Below are 21779 nucleotides of genomic sequence, written 5' to 3'. Positions count from 1 at the left end.
AGTATCACCCATTCTGTCCTCAGAACTAACTGGGGTTTGGTCCAGAGAAACATATTTTTAGCTTTTTACTTTGGCAAGAGAAAGAGATGAAATTCATGCAGTGCTTTCTTTCACATCTGTGTTTGTTTATAAATGACACTTAATGTATCCATTCATAAAACAAGAGTTAATCGGCCATTGTTCTCATTTTCCACATAATTTCACTTAATAATCAGAGAGATGTGTTTCGTGTCATTTGAAATATTATTACAGAAAAAAAAAGCACTAGGAATGATATGCAAAGGTCTAATGAAAAAGTCCTACTGTACTTTGATCTGCCACGTCTCCCTTTATAAAAGAATTAAGACTGAACAGATAAAACCCTTGTTTTGCACTGTGCTCATCCAGCCCGTTAGTGAATGAATACACCATGGTTGCCCCGCACATCAACCCACGCCATCCCCATGGGCAGCAGCCAAGGCACTCAGCACAGGGATGAGGGATGAGTGCCAGCTGTGGCTCTGTTGGCTTGGAAGAGGCAGGCAGGCAGCTGCTGCCAGTAATTAAGACAATAGGATTGTGCCAAATGACACAGTAACATGTCCAATCCACATGGCTCTGAGGAACGGGGCTGGGTTGAGACAGGTCACTGAGAAATACAGAGGGTTCAAGGCCCTTGCCTGTGCATTAGGAGGGAGTCTATCAATAACCTGAAGATTTTCTTTCTAGTTGAACCCCGTATCTTTTCATGATGCAGTCACATGAACCAAATGTTGCCCTTAGACCAGCAAATTCCTTTGGAATATAAACCCTCCTTGAAATCCTTCACAAAAGAGACGTAAGGGCTAGGTAGATTGATCTCCTTCAGGAGGGTGAATCCCACCCAGCAAATTTAGGGAGCAAGCTGCATATCTCCTGGATGTTTCACTCCCAAAGTTCAAGTGCCTGCTGGTTAATGATTACTGTATGTCATCAGATGGACAGTGATAGATAGATCTTTCCTCCTTGATGGGAATCTCTCAATTAAGAGTCTTTTTATGTGCATTAGGCAAATGGAGTCCCTTTGTCCCAGAAGAAATGCAATGCATAGTGGGGTGGGAGCAAATAAAGTTAATGAATCACAGCAGCTCTGTGTAAAAGCAGGTGCTAGGGTGTACTTGGAAAGCCTTTAGAGGTAATTCATTGGGTCCCTTGATTAAACAAACCTCTAATGAACCCGAGGGCTTAATTGGGGGCAAATGCTTTTCTGTAGCTTGTGCAACAACATATTTACCTTATCGTAAAACATGACTGACATCTGACAGCTTCATAGCAGGCTTGGAATTGCAATAGAAATTCCTCATTTAATACTCAGGGGGTTTAAGAGATAAGGCCATGTTCTCTGTCAAACCACAAAGGACAAATGTGGTATGAGAAGAGAAAGAAAAAAAACAGCCCCTTTGCCCCTGGGCAAGACCCCTTATCAGGGGTCTTATCAGCCATGCCTGTACCGTGAGGAGTTGAGCTGTGATTCTGGCGAGTGCTCAAAGTGTCATTTTCACCTCATTCTTTGTTTTCCTCATCTGCAGTGCTGTATCCACCTTTTGGATAGCCAACCCACACAACAACCTTATAAACTGTGCAGCTGCGGGGTCTGAAGTGAGTACAGAAGTTTCTTATTTGGTAACAATTCAGAGATGAGGGCCCTGCAAGGCTGAGGCTCTTGCTGGAACAAAACCTGCTTCTGTTACTCAGGCATTTTTGAAACTGCTAGATAGGGACTAACCACATATTAATGTGGTTAGTGCCGCCAATAAAAGGTAATGTTTTTCCCTTTGCTCCATCCTTCTTCTTTCTCCACACTTGCTGTTTCTAGGGCTGGACAGCTTTAACAAAAATTCCCAGCCTTCGCACAGTGTGCAGCCTGAATAAATGAAATAAATCTGACTGCGTGGCCCCAGTGAAATCTTTGGCAATGATTCTGTTGATCGCAGTACAGTAACGCTGCCCTGAAATTTCAGTCAGCACTAACACTAATTCCACAGAAATCCTTAGTCACACTGGGAGCTTTTAATTTTCTACTAAGACAAATAAACAAACAAGCAAACCAAGCCTTAAACAAAGAGATTCGGTATTTCCAAGATTTCGGAGCCTCATTGCCTAAGTTCAAGTTTCTAAGTACATTTTTAGATCGCTAAATAAAAGTGGATCTGAGTGTACAGATTCGCACATGCACGGATGGGAGGGCGTCAGTGTATGTGTGTGTTATGAATCAGAAAATTCTTATAACTTCAAAATAGATGCCACAGTTGAAATTAAAGCATCCTGATGTTGCTGCACAGGAGTGTGACTGTAAATACGTGTGTGAGTTCAGTGCTCTTGCTGAGCATCGTTAGACAGGTCAGTGCTGCTAGCTGTGATTTGTCCCGAAATCTTCTGGCTTATGTCTTGAGGATTTACTGATAAATCCTTGGGCTAATGCAGACCAGCATAGAGGTTCAAGCGAAGGCTCAGATGTCGTTTCTTTTTCTCAGGAAACAGGCTTTTGGTTTGTTCTGCACCACGTGCCAACGGGGCCCTCGGCGGGCATGTATTCCCCCGGCTACTCGGAGCACATGCCGATGGGGAGATTTTCCAACAACCGCGCACATTCCAACTACCGAGTGAGTCTGCACGCAACTGGAATGCTGCCGTCAAAAACACATCACTTTCTCGTTCCAGCTCTTTGGATCTGCAAGCTATTAATGCCTGTGCTTTCTGTTTCACTAGAAGTTCATGCAGACTTGTTTGTATCTGCAGATAGAGCAGCTTGCATGCTGGTGTGGCAGCACTCTGAGCCAGCCAGCATCCTCTTGGCTCCTGGGCACCAACGCTCTTCCCCCTGCTTGGCTGTGCTCTGCTCATTCTTCCCTCCTGCTTTCCCAAAATAGTGCCTACAGGAGCATCTATTGGCAGCTTGTCTAATTATAGAGCTCAACTGCCAATGGTAGCAATTAACCAAGCGGCTTCTAAAAGAATAAATACAGCCACTGTGTCTGATTGCCTTCTCTTGCTCTTCCCCTGTTTGCCCTCAGCACGCTGTGTGTGGTGCTGCGGTGAGGACTGCTGGTCCTGAGGCTGCAGCAGTGTGTTTAGGTTTATGGGGATACATTTAGAAGAGAGCTACGGTTTTGGGAAATTTTGAGCAGTTTGGGGTGGTACATGCACCTAATTTCCTGATATTACTGACAATGCTCTGTTTCATATGTTATTAACGGAAGCAGTTACTAGGATTGTGCAATATTCTTTGGCTTAGGACAATTGGAGGCCGAACTTGGAAGTAGAAAGAACTGTAGATATGTAAATAAACCTTAATATTACATTTCCATTTTCTTTCAGGCTGGAATGATCATTGATAATGGTGTTAAAACCACTCCTGCCTCAGCCAAGGACAAAAGGCCCATTCTGACACTCATTTCTGGGAGGTAAAGTGTTCTGCAAAGTTTGGTTTGGAAAGGACTTCTTTTTAGCACTGATTGAGAGCTATGATGTTGCTCCCACAGAAGCTGATAGGGGCAGTTATTAAGGAAAGGATTTCACTTAAATTTCATAGGAATCGTAGAATCACTACTGTTGGAAAAGACCACTAAGATCACCCAGTCCAACCACCCAGACATCCGCAGCATTCCCACTGACCATGTCCCTCAGTGCCACATCCCCATGGCTCTTGAACCTCTAGTGACAGTGCCTCTGTGGTGATTTATCACTTTCTAACTTCGTCTACCCATTGCATGTCATAAAGGACCCCTCAGCACTGCATCTTCTCGTCGTTGTATTTGCTCTTCAGCTTGGAGCTAAGCGGGCATGGATATTACATCTGCTCTAGGGTATTCTATTGATTATTTTGGCAAATGAGGGAGAAAATTAAATGCTGTCTGGCCAGCAGCTCTGCTGGGTAGAACTTGCAGCGTGTTTCCCACAAACAGGAAATGAAAGAACTTCCGGGGAATGCTGTTGATCTCCTCCATTCCTTCAGGACCTGCTTGAACAGGGAACAGTTCAACAGGAGAGCTTGCACTTTGATTCTCCAATTTCTCTCTAGTTCCAAATCAGACACTGCAGTGATAGACAGTTCAATGAATGGTGTGACCCTTCATCCCTGGAGCTGTGTGTAGCCTCTATGTGACATAACAGACTCACTTAGTAATGCAGAAAACCTCTTTACAGAGCGAATTGTCTGTATCAGCAGACTTAACCCAGAGGTGGCTCCTGAGAAGTCCCACTTTTCCCCAAAGCAGACCCCTCATGGGGAGGCTGATGTAAACAAAGTTTTTTTTTGCGGGCAAAGTGTACCAGCATAGGGGCTGCACTTGTACCTTTTATCTCGTTAGAGGCTCAGTCTGGCTCTTAACATAGTTACCAACCCCAGGGAGAGAAAAGGACTTAAATGCCCTGAAGTTGCAGTTTTCTGTCCTGACTCTGGTGCCTCCCATGGCACTCAGATGAATTTTTCTCACAGCTTGGTGTCTTGACAGAAGAAACCAAACAGGGAAGAGAAACATTACTGCTCAGGAAGGGGCTGTTCAGTTTTTCTTTCTCGTTTCCATCTCTGGGGTGCAGGTTGCCCACACTGCTGGTTATGCACTGGGAAAGCACTGTGCCAGGTGGGTTCAGCATCTTCTCCAGGGAACTCATCCTGTGCTCTGTGTCAACCCAGAGCACCATCCCACAGCTGATGCTAAAAGAATTTCAAAAATGAATATTATTGACATGATTTTAATGCCAAATTAATTGAAATAATTAACTGAATAAAAAAACCCTATCCCTAAAACAAAAAACAAACAAACAAAAAACCCCCACAAAAACAAAACAAAACAAAAAACCCACAACCTTCTCTGCAAATACCTCTGAATTCTCTTGAGAACTTGATGCTGCTTCTTCAGACAGCTGAACGCGTGCCTTGGGAAACTGCTGGTTGCCACAGGCACTGTAAGGGATTACAAAAGGCAATTTGTCCCTTGCCCTACAAGGCAGGAATGACCCCTGGAAGCCAAGCAATTCAATATGCAGTCATGTTTGTGCTTGATGATTACCTAGCAGTATGGGCTGCAGCTCAGATTATTTGTACTGCTTTCCACTTTTCACTTGTTGAGACCAAAAGACTGATTAAGTGATTATAGCTACTCTGGCCAGGGCAGACTTGGACGTAGGTTGGGCAGTTACAAAGCTGGAGAGATTATTCTGCATTCAGTTACAGCATTAAGTATCAATATCTGAGCAAAAGTCTATACCCCATAGTGTTATTCCAGATGCTCATGGATGTGAATGAAACTGGAATCTATCTCAAAATATCTGTATTTAACAATGTCTGGGGAGCTCACAAGGGCTGATGTGAAATCTCTCCCTGAAAGCAAATTCATAGTGATGAAGCTGCCAAAGTAATATTCATTTACTGGAGCCCTCTCAGCCCAATGCTCAGTTTTAGATTGATACGATGGCTTATTAAGCAGAGCAAAGAGCTATTGAATATCTGTTAGCAATTTGGCAGCTTGGTCTCACTACCCGTTGGTGAGGCATGAATTTTAATCTCTGGACCATCCGCTGCTGGCACTGAGCTGAGTGCTCAGCTGTCAGGTTCTCTAAGCTGTGCTGAGCTGATGGGAGCTACTCCTTCAGCAGCAGAAGGGAGAGTCCCTGGGTGAATGTCAGCCAAGCTCAGCAGTGCTAAATCCTTGCTTGGATGCTCTTGCCTGAGTGGAGGCAGAAAGGCAGCAGAGGGCACGTTTTGGTGCAGCTTCTATTTGTGTCTGCTTTTCTCCTCTGTCAGGCCAGTATTTCATCATCGCTGAGAACTTCAGAGCTAGTAAATCTCTTATGTGTCCTGAGCAATTTGCAGTGGGAATAGCGGAGGAGCTGCTCTCAGCCTCTCTCCAGGATGTTCTAGTTCCTTTTAACAGGGAGGAAAAATTCTCATTGCCACAACGTAGCCAAAGTTAGGAGGTATGAATGCTCAAAACAGGGGTGGAAAGGGTATTTGCCTAACAGGAATGTGCTAAAGGGCTGGAGCACCTCTCCTGTGAAGAAAGGTTGAGACAGTTGGGCTTGTTCCACTTGGAGAAGAGGAGGCTCCGGGGAGACCTCATTGCAGCCTTCCAGTACTTGAAGGGAGCTTACAAGCAGGAGGGGGACTGAATTTTTACACAGCCTGATAGTGACAGGACAAGGGGAAAGGGCTTCAAACTAAAAGAGGGAACATTTAGGTTAGGTGTTAGGAGGAAATTCTTTACTCAGATAGTGGTGAGGCCTGGGCCTGGGCTGCCCAGAACTGTGGGTGCCCCATCCCTGGAGATGCTCCAAGACAGGTTGGATGAGGCCCTGGGCAGCCTGAGCTGGTGAGGAACAACCAACCCACAGCAGGGGGTTGGATCTGGGTGGGCTGTAAGGTCCCCTCCAGCCTAAGCCATTCTATGGTTCTATGAACAGTAAAGGATTAAAAAATATCTCCGACTTTTGGGAGCAATAATAAACTTTCCATGCTTTCAGCAATATATCAGCTGCACAGTAATGGCAAGGTGAAAGGAAACTTGGAGCAGGTCTTTACAGCAGCCTCGCCTGGACCATCTGTCCCTTGGCAGAGGGCTCTGGCCACCACTGCTTGCCTAGAAATACTGCTTGGATGTACTGTTGTCCCAGAGCTGCTCTCAGCTAGCAGAAACCAGATGTTTAGCAGGGCTGTAGGCTGAGCAAGGCTGCCTTCCCTCACCAACGTTCCTCCTCTCTCCTTCTGCTTGCAGATACAGCCCACACAAAGATGCTGATCCTTTGAAGCCCAGGGAACCTGCAATAATTGAACGCTTTATTGCCTACAAGAACCAGGATCACGGGGCCTGGCTGCGGGGCGGAGATGTGTGGCTGGACAACTGCCAGTGAGTTTTGCCTTATTTCAACTCTCAGAGTTCAGCCTGGTGTTTATGGCAAGCATAGCTGTGGTTCAGACTATTTATACTGCTTTGCACCTTTCATATGCCCAAGATTGAAATAAAGATGAAACGTTAAGTAAACACAGGCATTATTTTACACAAAGAAAACCTGTTTTTGTCTGAACTGAATATCTCTTAGATTGTTGGGTTTTTGTGTGTGTGTGTGTGTGATTCTGACCAGCATTCAAAATGCTAATGTGCAAATAATGGCACCTTTTTTACATGAAAAATGAGGCGCTTCAGAAAGAGAGCAGCAAAATCCGCCACCTCCCCTGGCTGAGCCTGTTAACTGATCAGCTTTATGTGGTTGGCTGTTACGCTGAATAAGCTGGTAGTGATGGGGCAGACATGAAACTATGCATCACAGCAGCAAGGCAGAGAAACTAAGCACATGTTTCTTGTGCTCTTTGAAGGCCATTTCCTGCACTGGTCAGAACAGATATTTCTTTTGCAGTGGAAAACAGATGATGTTCTGCATTTTATTCTGCTGAGCCAAGTTCTTGATATCAACCACAAAGAAGAAAGAGGAGAAAAAGGAAAAAGCTACTTTACAGGAGCGTATTGTGATAACTGTGCCACGGGTATCTGCCTCACCATTATCTGGTGTCCAATTGCTGGCAGGGCTGCCTTACCTCAGAGTGACCCAAACCTTGTGGGCTGGCTCTAGCAACCTGTCAGATTGGAGAGTGAGAGACTGTGGCAGAACGCTCTGAAACGTGACCCTGAGCCATCCTGCTTGTGCTTCCTGTGAGCTTATGAACCAGGGATGCTTAGCGGATGCCATAGCCAGCAAGAGACGTCTTTGCAGGCCGCTTGCATGCCATGTAGAGTTCGTGTTGCTGAGTGCCACAGACAGAGGGTACCAACATCCTGAGTGCGTTACCTTGCTTTATGAGCTACCAGTAGCAATCTTATGGGTGTATCGGAATTCAAGGAAGCAGCTTGTAAACTGTAATTGTCTTTATGGCCACAGTAATTTCCGTTTCTGTTGCTACAGTAAGACTTATGTATTGCATTAACAAAACAAATGTTAATATGGCATGCAGCGTACGTTTTATGGGGCCGCAGATGTTAAAGGGAAGGCGATGTTGTGTGATGGACTGCCACCTAGAGACAGGCGCAGGACAAGGCAGAGCTGAGATTTACTCGGCTCTCCACCGACGGCTTTAATGTGTGGAGAGATGTCATGAAAGCAGCATGTGATCAGCACACAGGGAAGCACAGAGGTGTGTGTAAGACAAAATATCATTAAATAATAAAAGCTGTTTGGAGGGCAAGATGAAGATTCTACTGCTTACCTAACAGTGAAAAGTGTGTGGCCATTAGATACAGGGAAAAGTGTTACCAGACAAGTAAATTATGGCCAGCAATCACAGGCGTAACTCGCACTTGGAGCCATCAGGTGCACATATACTGCTTCATGTGACCAACACGTACTAAAAGATGTGCCAAAAAATGTCTTCCAAAAAGGGACAAGCATGAAAAATAATGAATTTTCCTGTGATCACTGCTCAGTAATTGAACTCATCTGACCTCTACCTCAGTGGTTGTATACTGACATGATTGAACAAAGAAAACCCTTCTGAAGATCCTCTCTTCTCTTGGCAGATTTGCAGACAACGGCATTGGGCTGACCCTGGCAAGGTGAGTGTCACGCAGCTAGTGCTCAGCCTGGGGTATGGGGATGGTGTGAACAGCCTTTCATCTCCAGCCCTTTCCCTTCTAGTGGTGGGACATTCCCTCATGATGATGGGTCAAAGCAAGAAATCAAGAACAGCTTGTTTGTTGGTGAGAGTGGAAACCTTGGCACGGAGACAATGGACAATGAGATCTGGGGACCTGGCGGCCTGGATCACAGAGGCAGGACCCTGCCCATCGGCCCGTAAGTTCAGCTCAGTACATCATCACACTCACTGTTTCCACTCTCAATAACAACTCCAGCACAGTTTGGTTTCTTCAGCAGTTTGGTTTTGCTACTTGCACACAATGGATTTGGTTCCATGCCTCTCAATCCCAAAGTCCTAGCCCAGATGAAGTTATAGAGCTCAGCACTACCGTTACTATTACAGCTGTGCTACAGTAATTTGATTCCTTCACTAAATAATTTGAAAACATCCAGAGAACTTTGCGTGTGGTCTCTTCTTTAGTCCTACAGATTGGTTTGCATGTGAAGTATTGTTTTGCTGTTGTTCCTGAAAGCGTAGTTATCTTAACAGTATCTCTACAGGCACCAAACAGCTCCGCTGATGTTTTTCTGCCACACTGTGTGTCTCAGCTTTGCTTGCTGGTAGTGATGCAGCAGGTTTTTATTAACCATAGTGATAATGACAAAGCCAATCTACTGAGACTCTCCTTCTAATTATACTTCCCACATAAATAAGTGGACATGTATCACTGTGTGTGATGTGTGCCAAAACTCACAGCAGCAGAGCTGTGAATTTGGCACCATTCATATGAGCAAGGGATCAAATTGGTTTATTATGAGTGAAATATAGAACATCTTCTCCTCTTAAGGAGTTTAAACATCCCATTCAATTAATTGATATTAAAACAGTGTCATCTTTACCTTGCAGCTTCTATCAGAAAAGGTTCTTAATTAGTTTCATGAGTTTGTGTCCCCTCAATTATTTTCAATCCTATCAGTGAGATTTTTCCCTGTTTTCAAATTCATTTTTACTGCATTTGAGTTACACTGTTTCTCCCCCAGTTGGAGAAATATGTGCTGGGACATGCCCAAGGAGACTGTACCGATCTGAGGAGTTTCAGATTTCAGTGCTGCAGAACTTATTTGTGATGGCAAACGTGAATTTACTCATTTTTAGGTCAGTGCCTTGGCATTGCTCTAAGTTCTTTCCTGTGTGGAACGGAGATTAAATAAGGACAATTAATCTCAGGCATGAGAGAACTTGAGATGAACTTGCAAGGTGAAGAAGACTTCACAGACCTAAAAAGCAGGGAAATCCCTTCTCTTCCAAAACAGTAACTCAGGAGCCTTCCTCGTGGCTGTGAAAAATAACTGCTGATAATCAGGTGCTGTAGGACTGTCCACATTCAGAATACGTTTTTGACCTCATGCTCATCTCATGACCGTGTTTCTCTGTCTCCTTCCAATGTGTTTTAGGAATTTTCCCATTCGAGGGATTCAGTTCTACGATGGCCCAATCAATGTCCAGAACTGCACCTTCCGCAAATTTGCTGCCCTGGACGGCCGGCACACGAGTGCCCTGGCCTTCAGGCTCAACAATGCCTGGCAGAGCTGCCCCAACAACAACGTCACTGACATTCATTTTGAAGACGTCCCCGTGAGTTATCCTTCCCAGCAGGGCTTGTCAGCTGGCTTGGAAGTGGGTTCATGGGCAAAGAGGGTGTAACAACCTTTTGGAGAAAACATGAGATATGCAAGAGCTGCCCGTTGTCTTTGCCAGAAGCAGAGAGTGGCAGCTGAGAAAGAGAAAGTAGGATGGTTGAAATAATAAGCAAATCTGGTTTGCAGCAAACCAAAAGTATAAAAAAACACAGTGGTGTCAAGTGAAAATCACTTCCATTCTTGTGTGTGTGTCAGAAACTGTTAAAACGGGGACAAGGATCTGCACATGGACTACAGTTCTGCAGACATAAATGAAAACAGAACCCAGCCAAAAGAGGCTGACAAATGTTGAGTTACAATATGGACTCCTGGGTGCTGGTCTGAACCTTGTCTGGGGGTCAGTGCTTAAGAGTTCTTTCTGTATTTGCTTGCACAAATATGAGCTAACTCATTGCTTATGTTCACCTCTAGCAGCTGTTAAATCCAACTGCCAAACATGACAAACAAATAAATAAAGTGGTTGGGAGTGAAATTATTTGAGTTGCTTAACTTTCAAAAAGTTAGTAGACTTGCTTGGATGTCAGGAAAAGTGCTGACTGGTGATTCTCATGCCAAATGGGATGGGAAAGGCAAAATTCCCCTAAAAGTGTTGATCTGTCATTCTCTCACGTTGCACCAAGCAGGCTGGTGACATGACATTTATTTATGCTGGATAAAAATATCAGTCAGAAATTGCCTGAGCAGTCATTTCCCAAAGGAGGTCGCTGACTTTTCCCAGCGTCATTATGAGTTTATGTGGCTTTGGAACCTTAAAAATATATTAACAGACAATGAGTGAAGTGGCCCTAGTGAAATTGCTCTGTCTCCTGAACCTTCCTCCAGAATTTTAAAACAAACCTTCTCATTGCTACAGCTGCAATCCTAGTTGTTTCAGCCTTTCCACCGAGGTCAGCGGGAAAGTCTGTCTGCTCTGTCTGACAAATCAGACACACCTTTAAGGAGCATGACCCAGCTCTATGCTAACTTCAGACTTAACAAAGAGGCATCATGCAGGTAAAGGAGAGGAAAACCTAACAGTCCTGTACCAAAGGACGCTGATGTTTCTGCTGACAAACAAGACCAAATCAATTGAAAATGATTTTGGTGCTTTCATCTTCAGATGCTACGTTTCAGAAGTCAAGGGCTTTATTAGCATGTAAATGTCATCTCAAAACACCTGCAACTCCAAACTTCATCTGGAGGCATGGAGCTTCAGTGCCATTGAACATCAGGTCTGCAGTGCGCCATGCTGAGCAGCCAAAAATCTGTGGCTGTTTGAAGAATGATGATGTTAGTGCATACACTGATTTCTTCATGTGTTAGTTTGCACTCAGACTCAATGATATTTCTTGTCATAAAATCAGTCTGTCGACCTATTTCTGTGACCGTAGCTGTCCTTCTCTTTGTACTGTGATTCATTTCTTTTTGGTGACATGAATGTGTCTCACTGTTTTCTTTAGATCACTTCAAGGGTCTTCTTTGGAGAACCTGGACCCTGGTTCAATGATCTGGATATGGATGGTGATAAAACATCTGTTTTTCATGATGTAGATGGTTCCGTGTCTGAATATCCAGGCTCATACTTGATAAAAGAAGATAATTGGTTAATCAAACACCCAGATTGCATTGATGTGCCTGACTGGCGAGGTTCTATCTGCAGTGGACACTATGCACAGGTAAAACTTCTTAATTTGCAGTATCATTATCACTTCAATTATCTTGGCATTTTAAAGCATGACTTCCAGAAATGCACTTTCTACAGGGTGCTCAGGGTTTAACCGCATGTGTGCACAGGTGGTTTTGAACACAAGGATCTTGTGCTTTGATTTGGATACTTTGGCCTGAAACAACTTTTACTCCACAAGCACTAACAGATTGATATTCATAAATCTACCAGCTACTGGGTAGGGAAGGGTTATTTCCCCTCTCTCCAAGAGGGAAGTGCTGCCCACAGTACTATGGTAAGTGTGCTGAGGAGTCAAAACTAGCCTTCAGCTCTCATAGTCATTCATCATCCCGTTGAGTAACCACCAAACCATTCTTCCCACCACGTGAGCTCTCGCCTTACTGTCTGGAGGGAGCTCTTGCTTTTCTCTGTTGAGTAGCACTTGTTTTTTGGTCTTCGGTGTTGAGTGTTGCTCTTCCAGCGTAATGTCACTGAAGTCAAGCAGTAACCACCGGGCTGGTTTTCCTTCTTAAACCCAGACAGAAGGGCCCTTGTTTAACACAAGTCAGATGTCCCACAGCCACTGTTTGCCATTAATTCTGTGAAATACTATAGATCTACTGCAGGCCTATCTGAGGCCTTGACTGACAAACTCCAAATAGGGAAATAATATTGTTTTTTCCTCACATTTTATTTTTATTGAAAAGCAAACAAACACCAGAACGGTCTATTTTGTTAAAAAAAGAAGCTGATGAAATGGAATATACAGGTTTTAAGTGTATGCCGTACAGGTCAGTGCTGAAGTAACAGACCTCACACAAGTTCACAGATATTGAGTAGCTGAGCCTTTAATGTTTTACTGTAATTCATTAAACACTTGATTATCTTTTCTCATCTAGATATACATTCAAGCCTACAAGCCAGCCAACCTCAAAATGAAAATAATAAAAAATGACTACCACAATCACCCACTATTGTTGGAAGGGGCTTTGAGCAAAAGCACTCATTACCAGCAATATCAGCCAGTTATAACTCTGAGGAAAGGCTACACCATTCACTGGGACAAGACAGCCCCTGAAGAGCTGACCATATGGCTCATCAACTTTAACAAGTGAGTGATCCAACTGAATTCCAGCATTCCAGCTCAATAATGTAACTGTACATTTTTAACAGGTGAGGTCATTGCCATGTGAACTCTTCCAGAATGAACATAGTTGTTCCAGGAAGTCCATTGAGTTCACCATCTTTTCATTTGACATCTCAGATTCCTGTTTGCTCCCTAGGGAAGCCCTGGAAGATAACACAGTTCATCTTTAGAAGCCTAGATAATTCATTCCCGGTGCATGGAAGTCAGGAGCAGATCTGACCCCCATGCTTAGCCAACCTAGAGATGTTATGTCTAATTTACATTGCACTGATTGATCCCAAACCACTAAAATTTTAACTGTCCAGGAAAAAAGTAGGTTACATTTTGGAGTGAATTATTTAGTTTGGCTTTTAACATGCACATGAAAATAATAGCAATGTGTCAACTTGTTACAACCTGGGTCTTTGCTATTTCAGGAACGACTGGATCCAAGTAGGGTTTTGTTATCCTAAAGGGACAACATTTTCCATTCTCTCAGATGTCCACAATCGTCTCTTGAAGAAAACGTACAAAACTGGAACCTTCTATAGAGTCTCTCAAATGGAGAAACTGGAGTACAGATATCCTAGCAAAGGATACTATTACTGGGATGAGGACACTGGGTAAGGAATTGGCCGTTGATGATCTGGACACTCTTTTGAGAAAGCTGCTGGAATTCTGAGCTGTTTGGCTACTGCCATTAGTTGGGATCACAACAAAACCAGAAATTCTTTCTGGGAATGTAACCAGCATTTAATTTTCCTGGGACTCCCATGGCTGCCAGTCATTTGAAGGCTGTGCTGTGCTGTCCTGCCAGTTCCTCTGGGAAATGCTTTGCTAAGTGAATACAAATTAGGAAAAAAAAACAGAAAAGTAAAGTGCAGACCATAGTACTGAACTGGAGACACACCCAACCTGTTTTGTTTTAAACTGCAACCACTAATAATTCCTAAGACAGAGATGTACAATAACTAAGAGAGTGAAGTCTGTTGTTTTATTTTACAGAATTAAAAAAAAAATGTGGAAGAGATCTAAAGGAAGAGATCTAAAATACAAACTACGTATTTCTGTGTAAAGGAACGTTATAAAATAGAGCTCGAAGGGAGTTCAGATGTCAGCTAATCTCTCTCAGGTTTCCTGACCTTCCCAAAACATTTTTGAGATGCAGGCATCCTTTTAAATATATATGACACGTTTAGTGTTATAAACTGAAACCCGCACTGAGGGTTTTCAACATACATTATTGCAAAGTATTAGGCAGGAGTCCACTGAAACTTACTCTCTTTTTGCACTGATGTTCTTCACTTTTCTCCCCTACACACAGGTTGCTGTTTCTGAAACTTAAAGCTCAAAATGAGAAGGACAAATTTGCTTTCTGCTCTGTCAAAGGCTGTGAACGAATAAGGATCAAAGCTATGATTCCAAAGACCGCTGGTGTCAGTGACTGTCAAGCCATGGCCTATCCCAAGTACATCGAGACGCCTGTAGTAGAAGTGCCCATGCCTAAGAAGCTATCTAGTGCACAGCTGGTAAAGTAGTTGATTTCCTATCACAAAATTATCTGTTGTTCTAGCACACATTGTTCCTCTAGTCACGGAAAGACTTTGTAATGGGTTCAGTATATCCCATGCCTAATTATATGAAATGTATCAGACGTGAGAAACTGTATGAAACAGATTCTTGCAAGTGCCAAGTATGCAGGTCTTTGAAGGGTGGGGCAATTCAAGACCTCAGCTGAAGTTAAATACTCAGTCTTTTGAGTCTCTGTTGGGAAGTGCTTTGCTTACAATTTTAGGATAAGTAGTGGTGAGCAGGAAGAGAGCTTGGTCCGGGGAATGTGATGCTGGAGAGATGCAAGTTGTTTTTCCTGGCCTCCAGCTCCTCCAGGCTATAGGGACAACAGCAGAAGACGGGGGGCTGCACAGCTGAGTGCCTCCTCCATATAAAGGATTTTGCACAATGCTGTGTCTCCTAAGATCTGTCCAGTCTGATTCTGAGGGGAAAAGGAGTCTCATTAAGAATGCATTTGGCAAGTCACAGCTCGTTATGTATCTTTCTTCTTGACTGAATTTTGAGGTTCACAATGTTTACTGAAACTGCAGCACTCAGGTAATGGACACCCTCCGTAAAAACTCCTTTCTCTCTCTCTCTCTTTCTCTTTTCTTTTCCAAACAGAAAACAAAGGACCACCTACTGGAAGTGAAAATAGAAACTTATAAGAAACAGTACTTCCACCTAAAGGATGACTATGCATACACTGAGGTAAATGGGTCTTCTCAGTATATGTTATGGATTGGAGTCACTTTTCCTTTGTATTTTATAAATAAAAAGAAAAAGTAGGTCAGCTTGACCTCAGATATCTGGAATTCTGCCCTTTGATGTAATGAGCAGTAACCTGATTTAAAGCTATTAGTGCTTCTTAGGGATGATTATTTTGCTTTTATGTTTCTACAGTAAACTAATACTATTCCTTCCCTGCTCCCACAGGTTGATGGTGTAAGGTATTTCCTCACTGAAGAGGGTATTCAACTGATAGTGATTGATGGGCATCATGGGAAAGTAGTTGATCGAGTAACATTCAAAAATTCAATTCTACAAGGAATCCCAGCACAGATAGAAAATTATGTCAACAACATCAAAAATCAGTGAGTAATTTGGTGTTGGTAAGGCATAGTGTAAAATAATGCTGTGCAACACATCTTTTTGTGGTTTTGGTCACCTAACATGGACTAAACTGACTGAGCTAACAGTGTGCTTTTGTACCTCCCAAATACGAGTCCAAATGTGAGCAGGGTGTGCAGGCAGCAGTGGATGCAGGGCGTGTGATTTAGGAACTGATTGAGCCCCCAGTAAGCTGCAGAGCTACATTTGATTAATAAACTGCAGATCCACACTTATGCTGTGGGTTAGAGATAAGAGAAGGCTTAAGTTCAGAAATAAACCTGAGCACATATTGGTACAGATGTGTACAGTTTACATTTTCTTACTGCCTGCACACTTTCTCAAATAGCTGAAAATCCCCTAATAAAATACATTCCTCTTTGCATGTGTTCCCTACCCATACCTAAGGTACCTCTGTACTTCATTTTTTAAAGTATGGGCTTCCAGAAATGTGGAGTTTTTCAGGTGGGTGGTAATTACCCAACAAATGCTCTTGCATTCTGGAGGACAGTGGGTTTGTCTACTAGAATAGTGAAGGAAACAACATCAGAAATCCTTTATCCAGTGGGGTTATTCCTACAGTGGTTTCTAGAGTGCTATGGGAAATTAATACATTTCCTTGTTACTAAATCTGTTTTGACTTCAAAACCAGTACATAACATTTAGTACAAATGTGATTGCTTTGCTGATGAGCCACCTGGTGGGCAGATTGATGGCGTTCAAGGATTTATTCTACAGACATGGGGGAAGTTTCATCACGGTACCAAGCTTGTCAACAGGAAAAGATATTTTAAATAATCCTAAAGGTTGCAAAACCCACGTCCAGTGGTTACTGCAGAAAAACATGCTAGTTACGCACTTTTCTTTCATTAAACAAAGAGAAAAAGGACATTTCCTAAAGGCCATCATTCTCAGCAGAAAAGTCCTGTCTCACTCCTGGCTAAAGCCTGCTGCTTGGCTTCTTTCTTACTTCACAGGACTGAGTCACATTTAAGTCTAGCTGAGCACCATTGTTTTATCTTGATGAGTGTTAGAACTGGATTGGGACTAGGATTAGGACTGGAGGAACTGGATGCAAAATAGCCAGCACCTTGGGTATCATTCAGCTGAATGTCTTTTCGAGGGCTGAAAGCTCAAAGCATTCTCCTTTAACCAAAAGCTTTCCCAGCCCTCCCCCTGCCGGCCTTTCCAATCTCATCAGGCAAAGACTTCAGCTATGACCGTGAAACTTCTTTAATCCATTTGCAGAGAGGTGCCATGCAGCTGCAAGTGAGCACCATTCAGTCATGGAAACCTGCAAGGTGGAGTGAAATTATTTCATCTAGGCAGGTATTCAATTATTCTACCACACATTTAATTAAGAGCTGAGCAAGAATGCCATCCAAGCCTTACTAAATGTCATAGCAAAAGTTTCACCAATAATAACAACAACAAAAAAAAATTAAAGTAAGGGAAAAAAAATCAAATTCAGTCTGCTTCCTAATAGGTTTTGTTTGCACTATTGGAAAAGTGACCTTATGACTAAGCTGTCAGCACTGACAAAAGCCATTAAAGCAGACAGCACTGCAGCTCATAGGTGACTTTGGGTCACACATACTGGAGTTATCAGAGCTCAAGCCAGACAAGCAAGGAATGTTTCCTAACTCCTCACCTATTTATAAATGGCTTTGTTTCCTTCAGCTCTATAGTGCTGGTGACATCTAAAGGAAGATTTATTTCAAGAGGACCATGGACTAAAGTACTGGAGAAACTTGGGGCAGAAAAAGATTTTAGTTTAAAAGGTAACTGCTTCTAAAAAACACAGTTGTAAAACCTCTTTGATTATTCCCCTATGTCGTTCCCATAGAGGCACCTTTTCTGGGCTTCTACACTTTGCCTTGCCTGTCCAATCAGAATGTGCTCAGACATCCTGGCAGCAGGCATTTACTGAGTGGGAAGGGTTGTACCTACTGCAGTGTCAAGTGCAGTAGATTTACTGCAAAAATCAAGTGTCTTGATTTCAAAGCATCACAAATGGCACTAGTACATTATTCTTCCAGGTAGCTCTGGTCAGCTCTAACAACAAACCTTTTTTATCCTGAGTATATGCAAACAATGATAGCTTCAAGGGACAGCTCTGTAGGGGCATTCCTGGTCTCTTTCTTCTCTGCTATGTATCACACAGTGGCTATTGTTAATTAATGGAAGTACAGAAGTTATGTAGACAGTTTTAATTAAACCTGATAAGGAAAATATTTCCTTAATACCTCAGTAACACATTATCAGCGACATTTGTAGGTGCATTTGTGCTCCCAAGCACCTCATCAGTCCAGCAGTCCGGTTATAGCCACACATGTGGGTGTCTCTATTTGCAGCCCTGACACACTCCTAATGTATCTGCTCTGATTTGCAGAAAAAATGGCTTTTGTTGGATTCAAAGGCAGCTTCCGTCCCGTCTGGGTGAAGCTGGTCACTAATGAGGACTCAGCTAAAATCTACCAAGCACTGCCAATTCCTGTGGTGAAGAAAATGAAGTTATGAGGACGCAAAGCTTCTCCTTCTGGCTGCCAGCACTGCCCCAGTGGGACGGACTACTGACTGCTCATGACAGGCACATTACAGTGTGCTCCAGAAGTGTAGCATTTTGTTGTTGTTGTTGTTCAAAAAAGAAATCTTACTGTGCGTAGCTAAAGTGGCCTCATGTGAAGGAAATGCATTCCTCTGTGATCAGCACACGTTCCGTGATCGTCGGCACTTTGCCAGTTGATTTCCATTGATGTTGATGCTCGTGTCACTAAGTAAGGTTTGACTTGATTTGCAAGCTGCTGGTTTTATAAGCATGCCCATGGCATGTTGTCTCTGGAAAGGTGAGCTCTAGGGCTAAAGGCCACTGAGGATTGTTGTTTGTACCAGACTCTAACTTGTCCAAACACTTTTTTTTCCCCCTGGAGTAACCAGCCAACTGAAAGCCTGGATGAATATCTAAGGTGGAATGTGTGGATTTGAATGACTACTTAGATGCTAGGAAATATTACTGGACAACAAGGCTTTACCCTAAATTTTCTGTGACAACTGATCAAGCTCTTTGGGATCTGTATCGTACATACATGGCACGTAGTTGTGGAAGAGAGGAGAGAGGAGTGAAGCAAGCATACGAGAAGAGACTGACACATCCATATCTTTTTGCTTGCTCAGAAAACCATGGTTCTCCTGTAGCTTCAGGTCTTTTAATATTGGTTTCTCAAATGGGAGGTTTTCCTTCAACTAGCAGCTATAGTCAAGAAGGAGAGACCTGTCAAATCAATGCTTCCAGCCCTTTCCCTTCCATATATTTATTCGGGGCCAATCTAGAAGTTGTGTGGTAGACAGTCAAAAAAAGGGCATCCTGTTCAAGATTTCCAATTCTCAGCTGGGAATACTGAGCAGCCCTTACGTTTCCAGAGTGGGTCGGTCTGTTGGGTGCTGCTTTCCAGCCGCGTCCTTGGCCTTTGGACCATGAGGATCTTGACCTTGTGGAAGAGCTACATGAAATCTGAGTGCAAAGTAGCAGAGGTAGTCGTCTTTGAGGTCTTTCCAGATAGCTGAAGAATTAGGTTGGGAATCCCCATCACTAGTTGGTTGTCTTGTACCTGATTCCCCCTTCCTTCAAAGCATTGGCTGGTAATGAAGGCAGATCAGTGTGAGTCAGGAGTCCTGCACAGGCATCTCCTGAAGATGGGAAATTAAGCATTGTCTTGTAAAATATTTTAAGCACTTCCAGTGTTCAGCGATGTATCTGTTTGCTGCTCAGAAATGCACAGAAGCATACGCAGAGGTTGTGGCTGTTATAAGGAGGTGTAAGAGAGAAGTTTTGTAAGTAATTAAGTAAATATGGAAGTCAATTTTGCCAGTATCTGGGTTTGTTTCCCCTCTTTGTCTCTCCCTGCCCACATTGCTACAGAAATTATTCTTGCTGCTGCTAAGTATTTCATTTTGCTCTGTTTTCATTAGAACTCCAGTCACTAAATTGTTTTGCTCTTTTTTTCCCCACAGTACCCAAAATGTCTTTCAACTAGAATGAAAGAAAGAGCAATGGTTTTGCATATCACTCGACTGGGCTGATGCTGAACTCTATCAGCCCTATCCCTATGTTTTAGATCAGTATCTCTGAAAGACAAAGCTATTGTGAGAAGTAAGTGAGATAGATAGCACTGTAGGCTATATTCCCTTCCAGCCTCTCCTGGGTTTTGAAACTGGAAATGTTCTTTTCAATCTTCTTATATCCAAGCTTTCCCCTGTCCCTCTCTTGCTTCTCAACAAGAGCCTGTTTATTAATGAAGGAGCAGCATGGTTGTTTTGGGGTTTTAGGCATCTGAGCTGTTTCTGGAATTAATGGGCAAGTTAGGTGCTGGTGGTTTTTTTTTTTTCCCCCCAATGTCTTATGATGATTTGGGGAATTTCACCCTCAAATCACAAATTCTTCCTTGAAAAGGTCCCTTTATAGTTAAGCCAAACATCACTTACCTGATGTTCTCTGATAGCTGAAACAGAGTCAGATCCTGGAAGTTGAGAAATACACTGAAAAAAGTCCTGGGGTGTGTCAGGCTGGTTTATCTAGCTACACATCTTCACTGTGTTGTGGCAGTTCCTTTCCTATGATTGCACCTCTAACCAGTGGAGCACACGTGCTCCCATGAGATGGACCAAAGCATGAGCATTTCTTCATAAGCTCTTGACATGGGCAGGAAAGCGAGGTTCAGAATGTCTGTGGTTTGGGATCTGTTTCTCCACCCCTCATTATGTGAAGCACTGCTTCCCTGGGTCGCTGGAGGCTCCCAGTCTGTACGTGTGCAGATGCCCGTAGGACGGTGCCCTAAGCTGGCTTCCTCAGCTACTGCGAGAGTGCTGCACGTGTGCTAGAGTTGTAGCTTCTGATTTTACAATTTTTGGAATTCTCAGGGTGAAATCACAAGACTTGGCTCTAGGAAAACTTCTTAAAAATAATAAAATATATATATAGTCTTATTAAGAGAAGAACACTCGTATGTAGCTCATTCTATCATGCAAAGCTTGTCAAGTGGGGCCTGTTCGGAGCCAGGGCTGGGTCTCATGCTGTGAATACTTAGGTCAGGATCACTGCAGTCTGTAAGCCTGAGGGATAATGGAGCATTGTAGCAGTGTAATGGGGCAGACACTCCTGTGAAATGCAAAGGGCTCCCACTGACATGAACGGATGGTCAGTGGGTTACTCTGAAGACGCAGCTTAGCCTGATGCCATCACTGCTCAGCAACAGTTTTGTGCCATATGATTACTTTCTGATCTTCGACTGTTGTAGAAACTGCAGGTGCACATTTTGACTAGTGAATTAACCGGCTGCTTGTACTTTGTATGTCCTTCTAACAGTCCCTGCACCAGCTGCAATGATCCTCTTTATAAGGTTTTATTACTAGAAATGTTCCCATCTCTGCCCACCCAGTTGCCTTTGTCAGTGATTTTTTGATTGGATTTTTTTGTTGATGTTCAGATGTTTGTTTGAATGTTTGGGTGTTTTATTTTTCTTTTGCATTCTGTTCAAGTGCTTGTTTTACCTGTCGCCGAAATAGCTGGTCCTTTTTCGGGTTAGATGTATAGTGTTTTGTACATTTTCTTAGAGACTTTCCAATGAAAAAGATATATTTTCTATTTATTTATTACAATGGCACTAAGACAACTGAATTGCAGACATAACGAAGCATCTTCACCGGAGTTCAGCACGGGCTGGGTTGTTAAGGAGGTCGGCAAGATGGCTTTTCTGATAATCTGCTTTGCACTTGAAAGCTCTCTATGTCCGCAGAATGTGGTAATGCATTGACTGTCTGTTTTGTGGTGACAAGAGCTGTCGGGACATCTGTTCCAAAAGATTGTGGCTTACAACTGAAATAACACGTAGTTGTTCGGAGTACACAACGTTTATCAAAATAAATATTCAGTGCAAGTTTCTCATTTTCCTTTCGTGTCTTGCCTCTTCAGTGTACCTCTGTAATAATGAGCTGATGTTTGCTGAACAGCTCCTTCTGCAGCCAGCTGTGTTCAGACCATTGCACCCAGTGTCTCTTCACTCTTGC

At 43.2% G+C, this 21779-nt stretch overlaps 1 protein-coding gene across 2 annotated transcripts in view; it reads left to right on the top strand.

The window, feature by feature from the left end:
- Positions 1 to 19716, top strand: part of CEMIP (cell migration inducing hyaluronidase 1) — a 100050-nt gene extending 80334 nt beyond the window's left edge. For both annotated transcript variants that reach the window (XM_065733967.1, XM_065733966.1), the window contains 15 exons: positions 1548 to 1617; positions 2493 to 2621; positions 3337 to 3422; positions 6732 to 6863; positions 8526 to 8561; positions 8644 to 8799; positions 10039 to 10219; positions 11724 to 11939; positions 12829 to 13040; positions 13493 to 13678; positions 14380 to 14584; positions 15231 to 15317; positions 15543 to 15700; positions 17397 to 17497; positions 18109 to 19716. In XM_065733967.1, the coding sequence (XP_065590039.1) occupies positions 1548 to 1617; positions 2493 to 2621; positions 3337 to 3422; positions 6732 to 6863; positions 8526 to 8561; positions 8644 to 8799; positions 10039 to 10219; positions 11724 to 11939; positions 12829 to 13040; positions 13493 to 13678; positions 14380 to 14584; positions 15231 to 15317; positions 15543 to 15700; positions 17397 to 17497; positions 18109 to 18236 (2083 nt within the window). In that variant the 3' untranslated portion in view covers positions 18237 to 19716. The remainder of the gene's footprint in view (positions 1 to 1547; positions 1618 to 2492; positions 2622 to 3336; positions 3423 to 6731; positions 6864 to 8525; positions 8562 to 8643; positions 8800 to 10038; positions 10220 to 11723; positions 11940 to 12828; positions 13041 to 13492; positions 13679 to 14379; positions 14585 to 15230; positions 15318 to 15542; positions 15701 to 17396; positions 17498 to 18108) is intronic.
- Positions 19717 to 21779: the final 2063 nt, after the last annotated feature.

Source organism: Cyrtonyx montezumae, unplaced genomic scaffold (assembly GCF_038088225.1).
Source record: "Cyrtonyx montezumae isolate F1298 unplaced genomic scaffold, pur_monq_1.0 scaffold_17, whole genome shotgun sequence".
Taxonomy (NCBI): domain Eukaryota; kingdom Metazoa; phylum Chordata; class Aves; order Galliformes; family Odontophoridae; genus Cyrtonyx; species Cyrtonyx montezumae.
The sequence above is the reverse complement of the archived record's forward strand: the minus strand, read 5'-3'. Positions and strand labels throughout refer to the sequence as shown.